Source organism: Berghia stephanieae, chromosome 11 (assembly GCF_034508935.2).
Source record: "Berghia stephanieae isolate SIO BIC M18660-M18661 chromosome 11, UCSD_Bste_1.3, whole genome shotgun sequence".
Classification (NCBI taxonomy): Eukaryota; Metazoa; Mollusca; class Gastropoda; order Nudibranchia; family Aeolidiidae; genus Berghia; species Berghia stephanieae.
In genome coordinates this window covers 16,518,206-16,537,287 of record NC_088370.1, presented here as the reverse complement: position 1 = coordinate 16,537,287, position 19,082 = coordinate 16,518,206, and the positions used below count along the sequence as shown (strand labels likewise).

Genomic DNA, 19,082 nt, shown 5'->3' with positions numbered 1-19,082 from the left:
TGCCCCTGGTTGTTTTGTTTCTGATTTTAATGGAAAACTGTTTCATTGGCCAGTTTGAGGAGATGGCAATGCACTGAGAATGACTTTATCAGTTAACCGTGTCGTCCTGGGATTCTTCTTGTCCTTCAAGTACCAAGTCTGTGCCAGACATCGGTGATCATGGTACGACATCCATCTCTCTGATCAGACCCCACCCCCCATCCTCCTTCTCCACTCTCAATGTTTATCATTCGTCGATGCAATCCAGTTGACGCCTAGGTTTTCTCGGTCTTTTAGTAGATCTTCTTCTTCAAGTATCAAGTCTTTGCCAGACATTGGTGATCAGGGTACGCCATTCATCTCTCTGATCTGACGCCCCCCCCCCCCCCATTCTCCTTCTCAAATCTCAATGTCTATGATTCGTCGATGCAATCCAGCTGACACCTAGGTTTTCTCATTTCTCATTCTTTTAGTAGATCTTCCTCTTCAAGTACCAAGTCTTTGCCAGACACCGGTGATCATGGTACGCCATTCATCTCTCTGATCTCTCTCATCTCTTTCTTTGTCACCCAGCTGTTCAAGCTATTCAAATATGTTTTTCGTGGTCTACCTTTACTCTTTTATCTTTCCTGTGAGAGCAAGAAGAGCAAGATGTTCAATACATTTATGTTGATTTAGGTGCCCTAAAAACTGGATTTGTCTTTTTCTTATTGTACCAATTAGTAACCTTTTACTTTCAGCTTGCTCTAATGCTTCTTCATTAGTTTTTTCTCTGTCCATGAAATTCTGAACATACTTCTAAGAAACCACATTCTGCTGCCTCCAGTTTCTTTTTAATTGTCCAGCTTTCACAGCCATATAATAATACTGACCATACAGAGGCCATCAAAACCCTATATTTTGTTGTCGTTTAGATATTGTTGTTTTTTTGAAAATTAGACTCGGATAAAAACAACCCCCCCCCCCCAAAAAAAAAACTCGTATAACTTACAATTTTGGCCAGGAAAATAGTCCTTCAAATGACACTCATCTTGGTAAAAACTCTCAAAGCTGGGACTATGGAATACTTTTCGCAGTCTCAGGATTGAAAGATTTTGCCAAGATGAGAGTCATCATGGATTTAAATCCATCGATAATTGAAGGACGAGTTTTCTGGCCAAATTTTTAAATATGAGTTTTCCAGAATAAGGCAGTTTCCAGAATAAGGCAGTTAACTTGGTAACTGTGAAATGCGCTGTACCAATTCACAGTATCACCCACACTCATTTACCATGGCATGTCAAAACCCTCGATTTGATTATTTGTTTGTTTGTTTGTTTTTGTTTTTGTTTTGTTTTTCTTACACGAGGGTTGACATACAGAAGATATTGATTATCCTAAAGATGTTAAATAAGTACAATTATAATAAAATTCCCTTTTTTATCCCAGGGAGGAAAATCGTCTTTAAGATCTATTCGAAGAGAAGACGGTAATAACCCAAGCGGCAGCTTTTTTATTACAATTTTTTCGGACAGAGACAATGTTGAAAACAGCCAGGTACTCATGTTTCACCTGATTATGGTGAGAGAATGTGAGTAAAGAGTCTTTTCCAAGGACTAATCTATGCGCCAAGCGAGGCTCGAATCCAGGACCTTTCGATCCGAAAGCGAGTGTCATACCACAAGACCACATAGTCGCACAATTGGATTTAATAGTCTAATGTCACGTCGCCCAGCAACGGCGGCCATCGTTGCTCTAAACAAAGAAAATCGTTACTTTTTATTCTTAATGCTGGCTAGAACAATTTCACGTGTCATATGATCAGAATGTGTAAAAGTCAAAACATGATCAGATTTAAAATGTTTTTTTTTCCTCTAGATACGCTTTTATACTCGTCGGAGAAATATTTCATAAAGGAGTCCGCCATTGTTCCGATAGTTTAGAGCCAGTTACTAAGTTACCATGCGTCATTACGAGGGAAGTGAAGTTACGAATGTTGAAGCGTATTGAACTACAACCCTAGATGAGAGACTAAACTGATGGAGACATGCCACTTAGTGGCTCATTCCGTAAGTGGGTGTTCAATGTCAAGTCGGTAAACATACCATTTTTGTATTGATGGTTTGTGCTTGAATAAAATACACACCATGTATTCCCGCTATAGATAGTATGCACTTGGCTAAAAATCTCACAACATTGCCATCCGGAAGTATAATGGACCAATGCACAAAACTATGTGTAACCATTAAATTTTGTAGTCTGGATAACACAGTTAAGTGAGAATTACTCAGAAAAGTGAATGGCAAAAAGCAATAACAAAGTCTCTTCCTTCTTTTTATTATTCCCCATTGTTTATAATGTTTAAGTGATGTAAAAAGTTATGGTGATCCAACTCAACACAAGCTTAGTCCTGTGCGGAGCATGGACAATTATTTTAAAATGTGAAGGTCACAAGTCATTAATTTCCCGATAAATGACTGCTTACTTTGACCTTTGATTTGAACTGTTTAAGCCTCTAACACGATTACGTCACAAGTAATGCAATTAATGTAATTAATGCAATTTTAGCTCGACCAATGTTTTCCTTTCAGGGACAACAAAAGAAGTGTTATAATATGGATTTAGCCCAAAGCTTCTATCGCTGCGTAATGGGAGCGATCTATATACATGTTTTCGTCCAACCAAGTCATCAATCACATGATTTGTTGCTGTCCAACGATTGGATATTTCATCAGAAATGTAAACACCCTGCTTTGTTTATGAAAGTTGTAAGCATACCCATATGTCAAGGTGAACAAAATGACCAATCGTGATGTTAGATATTTCAAAAACTGTGAACACTTTTCACTATGTGGGTCACTTTGAGCACGTATTCCAATGTTACCAATGACCTCGAGCACATGTGATATGTAATATGGATCATGCAATTTGACTGTGATTTTTGTATTATACATTTTTTACTGACAACAGTAAAGATCGCATTGTCGGTTTTTATTGCAATAACGATTATAATGATAGATATACTTACCGATAAACAATGATATTGGGGACATGTAGAAAGCGTCCACGTCGAGTCCCCGGAATCCCTCGAACAACATCAACTCTTCCATAGTCAGGGTTATAAAAGGATAACCCAACGGCCCTCACTATGGACAACTTTAAGATCGTTAGTACCAACGCAGAAGGACTGTCATCAACAAAGATAGATTAGGATTCAATAGTCTGATGTCACGTCCGCCCAGCAACGAGCAGCTTGATTCTAAACACAGAAAATCGGTACTTTTTATTCTTCATGCTGGCTAGACCTTTTTCACATGTCATGTGATCAGTACGTATAAAAGTCAAAACATGATCAGATTTATAATGTGATTCTCCTCTGGATACACTGTTATGCTCGTCGGAGAAGTATTTCATAAGGGCATCGGTCGTTGTTTAAAACCAGTTATTAAGTTACTATGCGTCATTACGAGGGAGGTGACGTCACGACTGTCCAACCTCAAGGCAAACATACTCTGTCTACATGAGACACACAAGATTGTGGCACCAAACAATCCTGGCATGCGCCTTGTCATACAACATAGCTGCAATATTCATGGTAGCGCTATCTGCGTCAAAGACAAATCAATAGTGACATACAGCCAGGGCATGACATAAGTGAGACCCGAGATCCTTGGAAATTCTCAGAATTGAAATCAGACACTTCAATCTGTTATATTTCTACAAACCTCCACAAACGCCATTCAAGTGCGGCTATGTGGTTTAGTGGTATGCTACTCGCTTTCGGATCGGAAGGTCCTGGGTTCGAGCCTTGCTCGGCGCATAGTTGAGTCCTTGGAAAAGACTCTTTACTCACATTCTCTCACCAAACTCAGGTGTAAACTGGGTACCTGGTCGTTAACAGTTTTGTCTTTGTCCGAAAAATTGTAAAATCGCCTAACAGGCGTCATGTCCCGTCCTACATGTTAAATGTTGCTATTGACCAGGGATCCCTTTTAAAGCACATTGAGCACTTTTAGTCGATATTGCGCTAAATAAAAAAGCTTAAAAAGCTCAAAGCTCAAAAGTGGCCTGTTACAACCACCACTAGTGAAAAACTAATGATTGTGATAGGTGACTTTAACAGCCACAGCACCAAATGAGAATGCAATGATAACAACGAAGATGGAGCTAACGTTGAGGAATGGGCTGACCAATATAATCTGACACTCCCCCATGACGCAAAATACAAACCATCATCTTCAAACACTCGCTGGAGAAGAGGCTGCAACCTTGACCTTGCATTTGTGTTTTCCGGATATCTCCAAAACTTTCAGAAATCTGTCGGCAACCCAGGGTTGCCAATTTGGCAGATTTTCTGCCAAATGTCCTTTTTTTGGCAGAATTTGAAGTCGTCTCGCAGAAAAAAAAAACGGTTTGGCAGTTTGGCAGTTTGGCAGATATTTGGCAGATTTTATTTTCCACGTTTTCCATGGCAATTTTTATGTAATAGTGATTTTTTTAAACTTGGGAAATGAAAAAAAGTATGACATCGGCCTTTCGAATTTTTTGTTTAACAAGACTGATGAGTTTTCAAAGGGGGTACTATAAATAGTACGGTTTGGCAGATTTTTGTGGTATTTGGCTGATTTTTTTTATTCCAGTTGGCAGAATCCTGGCAACCCTGCGGCAACCCCATACAAACACAGCACCAATCTGGTACCATTTAGATAGGACCAGTCATTAGGCCCCGCGAGAGCAAACCTATACCCAGATTCAATTGTTTTTGGTTGTTGTAGAGAGAGAGGAGAGTTTTTTAAAAAAGTTTTCATTGATATATCTTTGCCTTTACATGGTTATAAAAAGACTATTCGATACTCTTTCATGAAATCAGTATTTCCTTTCCACTGAAACTAAAAATGGGCATGGATTTAGCCATCCATGGGTCACAAAAAACGTTATTTTGAGTAGAAAAAAAAACTGAAGATGAAGTTCTTATGCAAATGCACTTCAACAGTCGTAACTTCACTTCTCTCGTAATGGCGCATGGCAACTTAGTAACTGGCTCTAAACTATCGGAACAATGGTAGACGCCCTTATGAAAAAAAATCTCCGACGAGCATAAAAGCATATCCAGAAGAAAAAAAAACATTTTTACTTATACACATTCTGATAACAAGACATATGAAAAGTTCTAGCCAGCATGAAGAATAAAAAGTACAGATTTTCTTTGTTTAGAACCATGATGGTCACCTTTGCTGGGCAACGTGACATCAGACTATTAAATTGTATTTTTTTGCAGACAAATCGTCACATGACAACATCCCACCAAAATCTGTTTTTAGCGAACTGGGTCAAAGTTCATCATTTTTATCGTCGCTTCACCCCTTAATGATTTAATTACTTGCATTCGACATATGGCTACTTAAACTGACATAATACCAAATAAAACGTTTTGCTTCATTTCTAGATCTGTCTATTTACGTTACAGCTTATCAAAACATATTCTGAAAGTTTAAACACTCTCTTCAAACGAGCGGTGGCTTTTGAGAAAGTTTAACAAGGTGAGAGTTATTTTAATCAATTGATAATAATTTCTGAGACCTTAGTTTTCTCGCCAACATTTTTCAACGCTCTTTGTCAGCCTATGGTTAACGCCACAGGTTTTGAAAAAAATTAGTTCATTATTTTTGGGAGATTGCTCATGATCTCAATCTTAAGAAGATTATTATTATTATCTTGGTGACGTAATCCCCATGGCTTAATCAACTGAATCGATTGATTTGAACTGAATATAATATGTAAACAGCTGCGAGTACGTAGGATCAGAAATCACTGCTGTTTTGATGGTGGATTGTACATTATTTTTAAAATTTTAACTTATTGCATGAATAAGGAAGATGATGATTCACTGTAATATGCTTCAACAGTCTCGCAATGGCGCACGGTAACTTAGTAACTGGTTTTCTAAAGTATGGGAACAATGGCGCACGCCCTTATGAAATACTTCTCCGACGAACATAAAAGTGTATCCAGAGGAGAAAAACATTATAAATCTGATCATGTTTTCACTTTTATACATTCTGATCACATGACATATTATAAAAAATATCTAGCCTGCATGAAGAATAAAAAGTACATATTTTCTTTGTTTAGAACCAAGCTGCTCGTTGCTGGGAGGACGTGACATCAGACTATTGGATCCTATTCTGTAAACGATTTGTAATCATGCGTACCAAAAGATTATATTAGAAGGCGAAATCAGCAATTTGTTCAACCAGTATTTAAGCCAATAAAATGAGTGAGAAAACCGTTAAATATTTTTATTTTATTCAACGGGTCCAAGCATTATTAAAGGATTACATTTTTACTAAGAAATGATATAGTAATGAATAGTATTTGCTCTGTAACACAAGAGAAAACAACACTCTTCTGAAGTACAAACCAATGATTTTGAATTTGTGTCCCCCTTTTTTGCCGTTCATCCTTGACTGCCGATTTTTTAAAAGGGTTTTACGGTACTTACAACACTATAAGGTCATATCAGCGCCAGTAAAAAGGAAGAAAATGGGATAGCAAGATCCTCTAGAATTACAATTAAAGCACCCCAGAATAGGTAAGACAATGGGGAATTCGTTCAAATAGGAAACAGGTGTAGATTCCAAGAGCATACCATCAAAGTACTTAGTTTGAGATCACCTAAATAACTCATCCAGACACCAGCAAATGTTCCCACCAAGAGGAATACACTCAATTGTTTACAAATCATATATAATATGTAAACATAACATAATACAGTACATAACGGAGAGATGATTTACAAGACAAACCATATAAACACTCAAAACTCTATACATTTGGCTGTTTCCCTCCCACCTAGGACAAAACCAAGTTATCTCATCCCTAGACAAAGACAGAAAGCATGTTGGAAAACAGATATACAGGGATAGAAGACACAGTAAGTTCCTCGCAGTGATACCGATTTCTCTCTCACTACTCACTGATACTATGTCGTTCGTGATATAACATGAAGACCACAGGGGGAAAACGATCAAAGTCACATTTTTCAGCTTTTGAGAAAATCAAAATTAAAGTTTGGAAACCCATTTGAAAACACCACATGATAATATGAATTGAACTGAATGTGAATTACTACACCTATATATTTTGACCACAAGTAGGATGCATATAAAAAACAAGCTCTTGGGTGTTTTTAATACGAAATTAATGTGACATTATAACAGTAAATGTCTTTCGGACTTTGATCTATTTTCCCCTGTGGCCTTCACATTAGTTTTCAGATTTTGATATTGACCTTTAAGATATATTATATTCTAATTAATGATAAAATATTGCAGAATAAAGCGATATTCGCATGATTTTATTGATGATATAATATTTCACACAGAACAGTAATAATAATAATAATAAAAACAATAATAATTATAATAATAATAATAATAATAATAATAATAATAATAATAATAGATCTTTATTGTCCATAAATATGGCAATTTGTCATTTAGTTACACTTGTTATAACGTTAAACGATAACTGTAACATTGAACAGATATTTCACTCCTACTTATCTTCTCTCTCTCTCTCTCTCTCTCTCTCTCTCTCTCTCTCTCTCTCTCTCTTCCTCTCTTTCTTTCACACGTGCGAAGTGTTGGACAATTGGATTCAGTAGTCTGATGTCACGCCTCCCGGCAACTGCGGCCATCTTGGTTTTAGACAAAGAAAATCATTACTTTTTATTCTTCATGCTGGCTAGAACTTTTCATTCCCTTTTCATATGCCTTGTGATCAGAATGTATAAAAGTCAAAACATGATCAAATTGATGGGATTTTTCCTCTGGATACGCGTTTAAGCTCGCCGGAGAAATATTTCATACGGCGTCCGCCATTGTTCCGATAGTTTAGAGCCAGTGTTACTAAGTTACCATACGTCATTAGGAAGGAAGTGACGTTACGACTGTTGAAGACTATTGCTTATCCCGTTCCTAGCTATGCGCCATCGTTATAATGACTTAATGGTAGCTTATAGATAGTATGCACTTGGCTAAGAAGCTCACAACATTGCCATCCGGAAATATAACGGACCAACACACAAAACTATATATAGATAGTATGCGCTTGGCTAAGAAGCTCACAAAATTGCCATCCGGTAGTATAACGGACCAACACGCAAAACTGTTTGTAACATTCAACGTTTGAAACAGTTTAGTGAGAATTACTCATCAACCCGGATGGCAAAAAGCAATAACAAAGACCTACGTGACGTCATGTCAACTTCATACTATCTATAACATTCAACGTTGTTAGTCTGGCTGATACAATTTAGTGAGAATTACTCATAAATTATAAATCATTATTATTATTATTATTATTATTATTATTATTATTATTATTATTATTATTATTATTATTATTATTATTATTATTATTTTTATTATTATTATTATTATTATTATTATTATTATTATTATTATTATTATTATTATCATTATTATTATTATTATTATCATTATCATTATTATCATTATTATATTATTATTATTATTATTATTATTATTATTATTATTATTATTATTATTATTATTATTTTTATTATTATAAAGTAACAAATGCACAAAACAAATATAAGATGATCTCACTAATGAAACTTTAAACTCAGACTTTATGATTTGTGAGAATATTTATTGACACCGCAGTGTTCATTTGATATAATTTCAAGGTAATAAAAACCAGACGAGAAAAACTGAGTAAATATCAAAATATTTAGAATTAGAGATCGTAATAAATTTTCTAATAGATGAGTAATATCACCTTTCATCTCCTAAATAAACAATAAATTTGCTAAAATATTATTCTTGTAATTCAGTCATTATCGTCATACTCATCCGGATTAAAAACCGTATTGAAGAGTTAGTTACATGTGCTCTGTGTTACTCCTCAATCAATGTCTTTCTCAAATCGCATTGATATGAAAGCATAGAGATACAGTGGTCATTGTATTTGCAGTTCAGGTCCCCATTATGGGACAGCGTGGCTCAGCGGTATGGTCTTTGCTTCGTACCCGAAAGGCACCGAGTTCGACTACCCGCCGCGTTGTGTGACCTTGAGCGAGTCACCTAGCCTTAGCTCACTTTGCGGCGCTGCACTGCGGCTGACGCCTGGGTTATTCCAGTCTTCCCTTGGAATAGATCCTAAAGAAAAATTTCCCCTTAGGGATGAATAAAGGGAATTTATTTATTTATTATTATTTTATTATCTGAAGGAGATATCCAATTAAGATTGTGACATGTGAAGGAAGAAAGCCTGAATATTTTTAAAACACATGGAATGTTACGATCTTATTTAGTATTGAGGTTGAGGTGTACGAACAATGTGATAGACCACTGGCCTTTTTTAACCTTTCAGGCCAAATGGCCACTTTGTCTGCATCGTTATGTGATATACATTGACGTTGAAAGAACCTGTTCGATGTTCTTTATCTAAAGTGTAGGGAAGGGTAAACTCTATCAAATGATGTATATTTTAACATATTTGTTTAATATTTTTTCAATCTGAGGAGCACATTTTGTGGATGCTCTTAATCGCTCCAACTGGCCTAAATCACCCCATTCCAAATGATACAATAACCATTTAGATCGTTTAACACAGCGGTTTAAAAATATTCATTAAAACCTGTAGGTACTTCTGTATTAATTTAGACAATTTTACTTCAGATATTATTGAAAATAATTAAAAACACAAGTGTTGCTGTTTGAAGCATTAAGAAATAAAGAAAAGAAAATTTTATCTTTGGTGATTAGTTCATCATGTTTTGTTGACAAATTGGAAACCCGAAACGTCCAAGCTATATGTCTTCGTTACTAAAATTGAAGGATCCTTTCCATTTGACTACTGTTATTGAAAATAATGATGTCACCTGCTTTCCCCCCGACATCTTCATAGTATACCTCGTTGAAAAGATGGATGCTTGATTCTCATCGGTTGATGTTTTGGATTTAGTTGTTTTTGCATCAACAATCTAATAATTCCTTTAACTTTTGATTTTAGCCATTTTATTTCTTCATATAGCTAACCTTCCAGTAATGACAGTCTTTCATTTGTCTTCTTTAGCTCTGTTCTAAAATAATTTGCAACTGATTTGAGGCTCTGATAACCCACATGGACTCCAGTCGAGTTTTGCTTCACAGTGCCGTTTTTATGTTGATATTCTATGTCACACTGATATAGCCCGGCGTCTTCCTTCTTAAGTTCCCAAATTTGCAGGGATACATAACTGTTGCTGGGGATTTTGCCGATGTAACCATCAAATTGTGCATGTTTGAAGTATAGTGGACGTGAAATGACATTATTTTTCTTTACCTCGCCAAAAAGTTTATTGTCTGGTCCTCTGATCTTAAATGACATTATATATTTTGCTTCATTGTCAAGTGCCGCTTCTGTAAGGCATAATACAAATAAAAGAGAGCTTGGTTCTGTAACACTAATCTCATCAGGCTTGATCATAATCTTAAGTGCCAAACCTGGGGAAGTAAATAAAAGAATAAACAGTTAACCTCTGTCATATTCCTGTTTAAGTTAACTTTACTCCTTAACACATACAATACAGATGTAGTGAGTGCAGAATGAGGAGGAGGAGGAGAAGGAGGAAGAACAAGAAGAAGAAGAAGAAGAAGAAGAAGAAGAAGAAGAAGAGGAGGAGGAGGAGGAGGAGGAGGAGGAGGACGAGGAGGAGGAGGGGGAGGAGGAGGAGGAGAAAGATGAAGAGGTGGAGGATGTGAGGAAGAAGAGGAAGAAGAAAAAGAAGTAGTAGTAGTAGTAGTAATAGTAGTAGTAGTAGTAGTAGTAGTAGTAGTAGTAGTAGTAGTAGTAGTAGTAGTAGTAGTAGTAGTAGTAGTAGTAGTAGTAGTAGTAGTAGTAGTAGTAGTAGTAGTAGTAGTAGTAGTAGTAGTAGTAGTAGTAGTAGTAGTAGTAGTAGTTGATGTTTTTGTTGTTGTTGTTGTTGTTGTAGAAGAAGAAGAAGAAGAAGAAGAAGAAGAAGAAGAAGAAGAAGAAGAAGAAGAAGAAGAAGAAGAAGAAGAAGAAGAAAATCCCAATCCGTATTTCTGGTTTTGAGGCTTGGTCCCATAGCATTGAAATGGAAAGACGAATACAAGTTTTGACAGAATCTATGGGTCTAACTATGAATAAATGAACATTACTGGATAACAATCCAATATTTGCCACTGCGCGAAAGAGAAATGAAAATACTAATAGTAATAATAATAACAAGAATAATAATAATAATAAATAATAATAATAATAATAATAATAATAATAATAATAATAATAATAATATAATAATAATATATAAATAATAATAATAATAATAATAATAAATAAATAAATAATAATAATAATAATATAATAATAATAATAATAAAAGAGCATAAAACGGGCATCAAAAACATCGTCAATACATGCGTCACATAAAATTCATTTAAAATTCAATCCAATCAAGTAAATATTTTCAGTTGTTGTTTTTTTTTTTTTTTTTGTTTGTTGAAAATATCTATAGAGCTCGAAAATGTCACAGATTGAGGGAAATCATTCCAAATCGTAGATCCGAAGTTCATAAGAGACCAATCACCAAAGTTTTGTTTTAGGAGATGCTAACAATTTTAAATCGTGGGATCTAAGATTTCTCAGGGGTACATAAGTTTTGAGTAAGTGTTGAATGTAGAGGGGGACAGAAGACTCAAATCTACCAAAGTTGACAAGGCTAGTTGGTATTCAATTCTAGCCAGTGGAGGGTTCGAAATATTTCGAAATATGTCCTTTGCATAATCTAAATGAGATTTTCCCAGGATTAACCTAGCCGCACAATTCTCTACAATTTTCACTACGACAGAGTAGCAACAGAGATGCTGTAATGTGGCATTTAAGGCGGAGTTAGACGTTTAAATTTAAGAAAATGTATGTACTAATTCTCCATACCACACGAGCGTTTTACTTAGGCTGTGAGGTCCTGCACTCACAGAATCGCCCTATTAATTAAAATAAAATTATAGAGGTCTGCAAATTCTATGATTTCCCCGTTACATATGGATTTATTTAACAGCAATGATTATTGGCTCCTATAGATGTCTAAGGATATAACCTTCACAATGCAATAAGTATTGAATAAATAAATTCCAGTCTCACTTATAATTGACAATAAAGTAAGTCAGATTTATTATGTTTGAAATATTATGGAATGGTACGAATTTACATTTTATAATGTTTTATATTTTAAATGTTTATGATTCATCATTTGGCAAAGGATTAAACAAACAAACAAAACCACAATTTTTTTTTTGTAGCAGCTGAGGTATTTAGCGCACTGGCCGTCTCTCTGATTCAGGTTGTACTGTTGCCGTTGGATGAACAGGTGGGAGGTTGGTCAGATCTTCCTATATATATATATATATATATATATATATATATATATATATTATATATATATATTACTAATCAGGCTAACGCCCAGATAGCATGAAATAAATGGCTGATAGGTACTGTGGCCTCAAGAACTACTGGTCTGCGCCAGATAACAACTAGCTAAACCCTGGTATTAAAAATATGTTCCCCTTACATTTAACAAAGTCATAACGATGTTATGCATATCAGCCTTATAGGAAAAACAGACGTTAAAAAAAAGCAGAAAAAGCGGTTGATACAGACTATTGATTAGAAAGAAATTGAAGAAAATTAAGTCAATGTAATCCACACACCCCTTATTATTGAATAATAGCACCACTGAATCAAGATAAACATGTCTGTTCTCGACGATATTATCTTGTTTGAGAGAATGGCTTGTTGTAAGTTCCAGGTTTATATATATATATATAAGGCTAGCTTGTCCTGTTAATTCCCAAATGATCCTTTGTTTTGAAGGCATGGTAGTGGGTGTGTCTGCCTGATGGTCGCACTTAATTCGTTGCCCGATATTGGCGTAGTTTTAGCGAGTTATCATAGAGGTGTGAAGTTTCGTTTTCGTCTACGAGGCGTATTGCGTGTGAGCTGGAGAATGCCATATCTTAATTCCCCTTGTGACAGATGTCAAAATCATAATAAAACCTATCACATAGGATTGCGTGTTCTATTGTGTCGAATGCCGCAGAAAGATCTAAGAGCGTAAGGATAGATATATCACCATTATCACTTGCGATCTGCAGACAGATCATTCACTATCTTCAAAGGGTGGTTTCAGTGTAGTGATGCTCACGGTAAGCTGACTGAAAAGGTGCGATAAAATTATTTGAATCTAGGTGAGTCTTTAGCTGCTTTAATACTACTTTTTTTTCCAGGATTTTAGAAAGAAAAGGCAAATTATAAACAGGGCGGTAATGTTTCATATTTTAAGGGTCTAAATCATGCTTTTTAAAAAGAGGCGAGACGATTGCTTTTTTGTAGCAATCTGGTACAGGCCAAGACTGCAATGAGTTATTTATGATTCCAGTAATAAGTTCTAACAGTAAAAACATTTCATTACAAGATTAGTTGGTATCAGGTCAAGGGGACACGATTTGGGTGGTGAGGCTAGGATAATTTATTTCACTTCATCAGATGATACATGATTAAAAATACTAAAATTAGAGATAAACTTTGGGCGTCTAACATAGTCCGAATTTTTTTTCATCGTTGTGAACAGCCGAATGAATTATAATTTTCACTTTGTCTGAAAATATTACGAAAAAGCAGTTGGGATGTTTTCTTCGGGGATATATTTTGGTAAATGGTTATTATCAACTGCATTCTTCATTTCTTCAACTGTTTGAAAAAGTGCACGTGTATTTTTACACGTGGAAAACTTACCTGCAAAGTAAGTTTTTCGTTCGTTTGGGTTTAGTCTCGTTTAGTCTCCTTGACTATGGTAACTTGATCTCTATATGTTTGATGATCTTCGTTTGTCTGGGACTTTCGCCATCGTCTTCTTGCAACCATTATTTTGTTCGTCATCCATGGCGCAGTTTGTCGTCTGGTAACCTTTCTTGTGCGGAATGGTGCATGATGGTCGAGCATTTTGCGAAGTGTTGCATTCTAGGAATCAGCTAAACAAACCAAACAATCAAACACAATAATTTGGAGAAAGGTAGATGCATCTACTAGGCCACTAATATGTTCTGATCTTCTGACAAAGGAACAATGCTCTCATGAGAAGATAGCCTGAGCAAGTTCTTACTGCAAAAAACAGTAATGGAGTAAAAAAAAAAGGCGAAGAAATAAAAAAAAAGTAGAATGGCATCATTAATAAAACATCAAGCCGGAAATGCTGAAGATAACAAAGGATATAATACCGCATAGGGAAACGGTTTCTTTCCAACATCCTCTACTTTCGTTGACGACTGTCCGGTCAATATTCACAGATAAACACACACACACATACACACACACGGAGAGAGAAAGAGAGAGAGAGAGAGAGAGAGAGGGAGAGAGAGAGAAAGAAAGAGGTGACTGTTATCCAACTGTGATATTATTCTTCTATTATTTGACCCTAAAAAGAGATCATAATAAAATAGTGATCATGTTGACTACGCAGTCTCAAAAACGTTTTCCAGGAATTGTGCGGCTGTCAGCATGTCTTCTTCTTGTTGGGTCCCTTTTATAATATTTTTTCACGTGTCCCTATCTTGTGCCAAAGTTTTGAGAACGAGTAGAGGAGATCTTGTTCAGTCTTAAGTTTAGTTTGTAACTGTAAAGATATAAATTCTCCTGGTGCTGATTGTAGCTGACGATAGTATGTCTGCAGGTCGGTATTTAGTGTTATTGGTAGAGACGTTGGTGTTCGTCCCCCGTATTGCTTTCGAGCATTGAAGTATTCCTTCATTGCTGTCTGGTCTGGTATGTTATGTCTCTTCAGAGATAGGGGCCAAGAATTTTTAATCTTTGTTGTTTTATTCTGTCACTGATAGGGTGTACTCTGCAACGGTCGTAGAGATCTTGGTTACTACTTTTGTCTGGCCATATCACAACTATGACTCGACGGAGTTGTTTTCGGTGTAGGGCGTGTAGAATGTCCAATTTATTTTCGTTAATTCCCATGCACTGCAATTATAGAGCAGATTTAGTAGAACAAGGGTTACGTAGAGGCGTATTCTTTTGCTTTCGCTATTGACGTCCTGCTTATACCAGATATTTGACAGGTCGAAAGGCATTTTGTGCTAGCAGTTTCCTTCTTTCAAATGCATTCCTCTTTGATTAAGTTTCCAAGTTTCCTGGCTTTATTCCAATCACCTTTGGTCCATTCAACTACTGTTATTTCCGATTTTTGTTTCGTTGACTTTGAGTTTCCATTGACTTATCGTGTTCTGAGTCAAATATGAGGTCCACATCGTCTATGTGACTAAGTTCATGGTTAATTCTTTCATTCGGAGGTAATTTTCATCATATCTCTCTGAGTGCTGCTTCTAGAAACACATTGAATAAGATAGGACCAACACCGTCCCCCTTTAGCGTTCCATCTGTTGTTCTGATTGGTGCTGATTCTTTGCCAGGCGTAAATATGATATTGGATTAACAACTAATGCTCTGATCAATCTAACGTGGTCCCTCTCCAGAAAACGTATTAGTGTTATTAATAATTTGCTTTTACATATTGTGTCGAAGGCGATATCATATCTATACCGAGAATTGCAAACTCTTTTTTGTACCTTTGGGTTCTATCTTTTAACCATCCATGTGTCCATGCTATGTCTCCTGTACTTCTTTCTTTTGGAAACCCACTTTGAGAAAGTGAAATATACTTTTACAATGCTGGCCGTATTCAATGTAATAAGGCTATGCTGTTGCTTGGTTTGTTCAGTAAAATGAGTTTCCCTGACCTCAAGTCCAGATGACTTTTCTGTATGAATATTTCGTTGAACATGTCTGCTAGATATTCGTGATCTTCTTCTGTGAGGCATATTAGTTCTTCAGCTTTGAGTGTGTCTATCCCTGGAGCTCTGTTTTTATTTAATTTACTTATGGCTATGTTGGCCTCTCAGGCATCTATTTCTTCATATAGGGTGGAGTAAGCCTTATCAAAAGGTTTAATTTTACTTACCGTTTGAATTTGGCCTCAAAATAGTCTTTTATCTTATCCACTGTCATCAGAAATTACTTTCCTCCCATCGTCATCTTTAATGATCACTTTGTCCTTACGTTTTTGCTTAATATGCCTGACCGCCTTGTACATGTCATACTATCAGAAGCTGTATTTTTTTCTTTTGCTATATTGTCTATTTTTGTTGCATAGTTGTTTTTGTGACGCTTCAATGATGAAAGTCAACTGCCAATGGAACCTTGTGGTGACAGCAGACACGAATACTTTATTGAACTTATGATCACTGGCGATGAGACATGTGGTCACCACAGTACACCAGAATCAAAGAGGACTCGATGATCGTATCACAATGGCTACGGACAGATATGGTAAAATTGTTTGTGAAATGAAGGCACAACCCACTCGATGTGTACTGAGTAAAATACTAAGTAATTTACTTATAACTTGCAGGATAATAAATGAAGCCTTTAGCATATTGAATCGGTGAAACAGCGCCGCCGAAGATATTCAAGGTGCAACATTCAACAACAAAAAATGATAGCGACTGTCTTCTGGGCCGCTAAGCGTTTTCTTTTGGTGAAATGTTAAAATCATAATCAGACAATAAATGGAGTTAGATATTGCGGAACATTGCATAAGTTGAGGTAGGCTGTTCGGCAAAAGAGACCGAGGCAGCTAAGAAATGGCATTGTTTTCCAACACGTCACACAACACCCCATACCGCAAACATCACCAAAACAAAAATCGCTAAAAACTCGTGGATGGGAAATTTTAACACATCCTCCTTATAGTCCTGATCTGGCACCATCCGATGTTCATCCCTTAGAACCTCTGAAGCGCCACTTGGCTGGAAAACTGTTCGGGGACGAAGATGAACAGAAACCAGATGTTCATAATTGGCTCAAACTTCTTAACGTCAATGTTTGTCAGAGAACGTCTGATTGCCTTTGTGTTGTGGTGGAGAAAATTTATCGATCAACGTGACGATTCTACTTAGAAGAACTAGACAAAGGGTTTGTACATCTTCTGTGCAAGTTTCATTAAACTTTCCAATCACATTTCGGAGCTAAGGCCTTACTTAACTTTATTCTGGGACAGCAGTCGTACAAGCTCCTTCTTTATGACGAATCTAGATCAAGTTTCTATAGACTTACCTCTTTCTTGTTTTCCATAAACAAAAATGGTGATTATGACGTAAAGCATGTGTTTGATGAATCCCGCCATGACAGAAGACAATCGTCACACTCTCTGGTTGGAGATTACACTACTTGACGTTGTTATGGTTTTAGATAATGAAGAAAAGAAACGCACGCATTAAATACGTGGTACACAAAAACTTGATTTATGACGTGCATTCATTTATATCAGGAAGATTGAAAACAACATATGGTGCTCTTGACTGCCGTAATCTAGAAAACACTTATTTAAAAGTTTGGCCAGAAAACTCATTCTTCAAGTATCGCTCGAATTTAATGACCCACATTTTGGCAAAGATCTTCAAACCCGGTACTTAACAAAATGATAGAGAGATAGATAGTGAATGATCGATAGATAGAGAGGGAGAGAGAGAGAGAGAGAGAGAGAGAGAGAGAGAGAGAGAGAGAGTTTGCCAAAGAAGAAGGTCCATTTAAATCGATCTTTATTTAAAGGAAGAGTTTTCTGGCCAATTTTTAAAATAAATGTGTTTGTGCGGCTATGTGGTATGAGACTCGCTATCTGATCGGAAGGTCCTGGGTTCGAGTATCGCTCGGCGCATAGTTGAGTCCTTGGAGAATGCTCTTTACTCACATTCTCTCACCGTACTGAGGTGTAAAATGAGTACCTGGCCGTTAACAGGTCTCTGTCCCAAAAATTTGTAATATCGCCTGACAGGCGTCATGTCTTGTCCTACCTGTTGGCCAGGGACCCCTTGTAAAGCGCTTTGAGCACGTTTAGTAGATATGCGCAAGATAAAAGCTCATTTTTTTCTTTCTAATATGGCAGTTAACTGGTTGAACGATCAAGTCTGTACTTGATTCATTGAATTTTGTTTATATATTTAATATTATAAAATTTAAGGTTGTTGTTCCTGCTATTCCTCCACAGCTTTAACCTCCATCTCATCCTTCCATTTCTCTTCCTTCATCGGCTAATATATCATCATCCGCTTCATCATCCTCATCATCATCATCATCATCATCATCATCATCATCATCATCATCATCATCATTATCATCATCATAGTTATAATCATTATCAGTTTTATCATCATCATCCTTATCATTATCATTGTCGTCTTCATCATTATCGTCATTATCGTAAAAGTAATAATGTGATCAAAGAGTCTTATTATAATCGCTCACTACCCAATAACAATGCGCGAATTGTAAAATAAAACGTGGGCCTTTTAAGCTTACTTATAGTAAAACTTAAAAAAAAGGGCAACCTATCTGAATGCGGAAATTGGATGGGAACAATGCTCCTCTCAATCACAAGCAAAGTCTTCAACTATTCGTTCACGTAAAAAAAATAAAAGATGATATAAAGATTCACTTCTATGTCAATGAAAGTATTGAAGTTTCATATGAGTCAACCAATTCTGTATTGTGGCCAGCTTGGTGTGTTTTTGATTTTACATTTTGGGACATAGTCCGGTGATCAAACATTCTTTTGATAATTTCTGCAATTGAACTTTCTGTGTCGAAATATTAAACAACATTTGCAAGATTTATCAATTTTGTCTTTGATATGAAATATTGTTAGGTCGTCGAGTTCAATTATAAGATCGGCCTTAGATGTACTTGGCGGTTATTATAAACCACCATTATCGTGATTAAAGACTTTCCTTTTTCTATTTTCATTTAAACTCCTTCATGTGTTTTAAAGATATTATGCATGTCATTGAACTTTATTATATTTTCAGTCAAAGGGAATGCGTGACAGCTATTCCACCACCTCGTTTTCCTCGGCCAGGAAACGAAGTAATAGATTGGCAGGAGTATCATTACAAGAACATGATGGTAACTAATGCCATGCTAGTACACAATAAGCAGAAAGCGTCTTAACATTGAAAAACGATCTTCAGTGACAG

General features: G+C 36.1%; 1 protein-coding gene across 1 annotated transcript; it reads right to left on the bottom strand.

Annotated features, from left to right (window-relative positions):
* Positions 1-8,536: 8,536 nt before the first annotated feature.
* LOC144956810 (uncharacterized) lies at positions 8,537-17,326 on the bottom strand. Its single transcript, XM_078887544.1, has 2 exons — positions 17,167-17,326; positions 8,537-10,472 (listed from the first exon to the last, which is right to left on the bottom strand). The coding sequence occupies exons 1-2, from the start codon at positions 17,234-17,236 to the stop codon at positions 10,021-10,023; spliced, it is 522 nt and encodes a 173-aa protein (XP_078743670.1). The 5' UTR covers positions 17,237-17,326; the 3' UTR covers positions 8,537-10,020.
* Between the last annotated feature and the right edge of the window lie 1,756 nt (positions 17,327-19,082).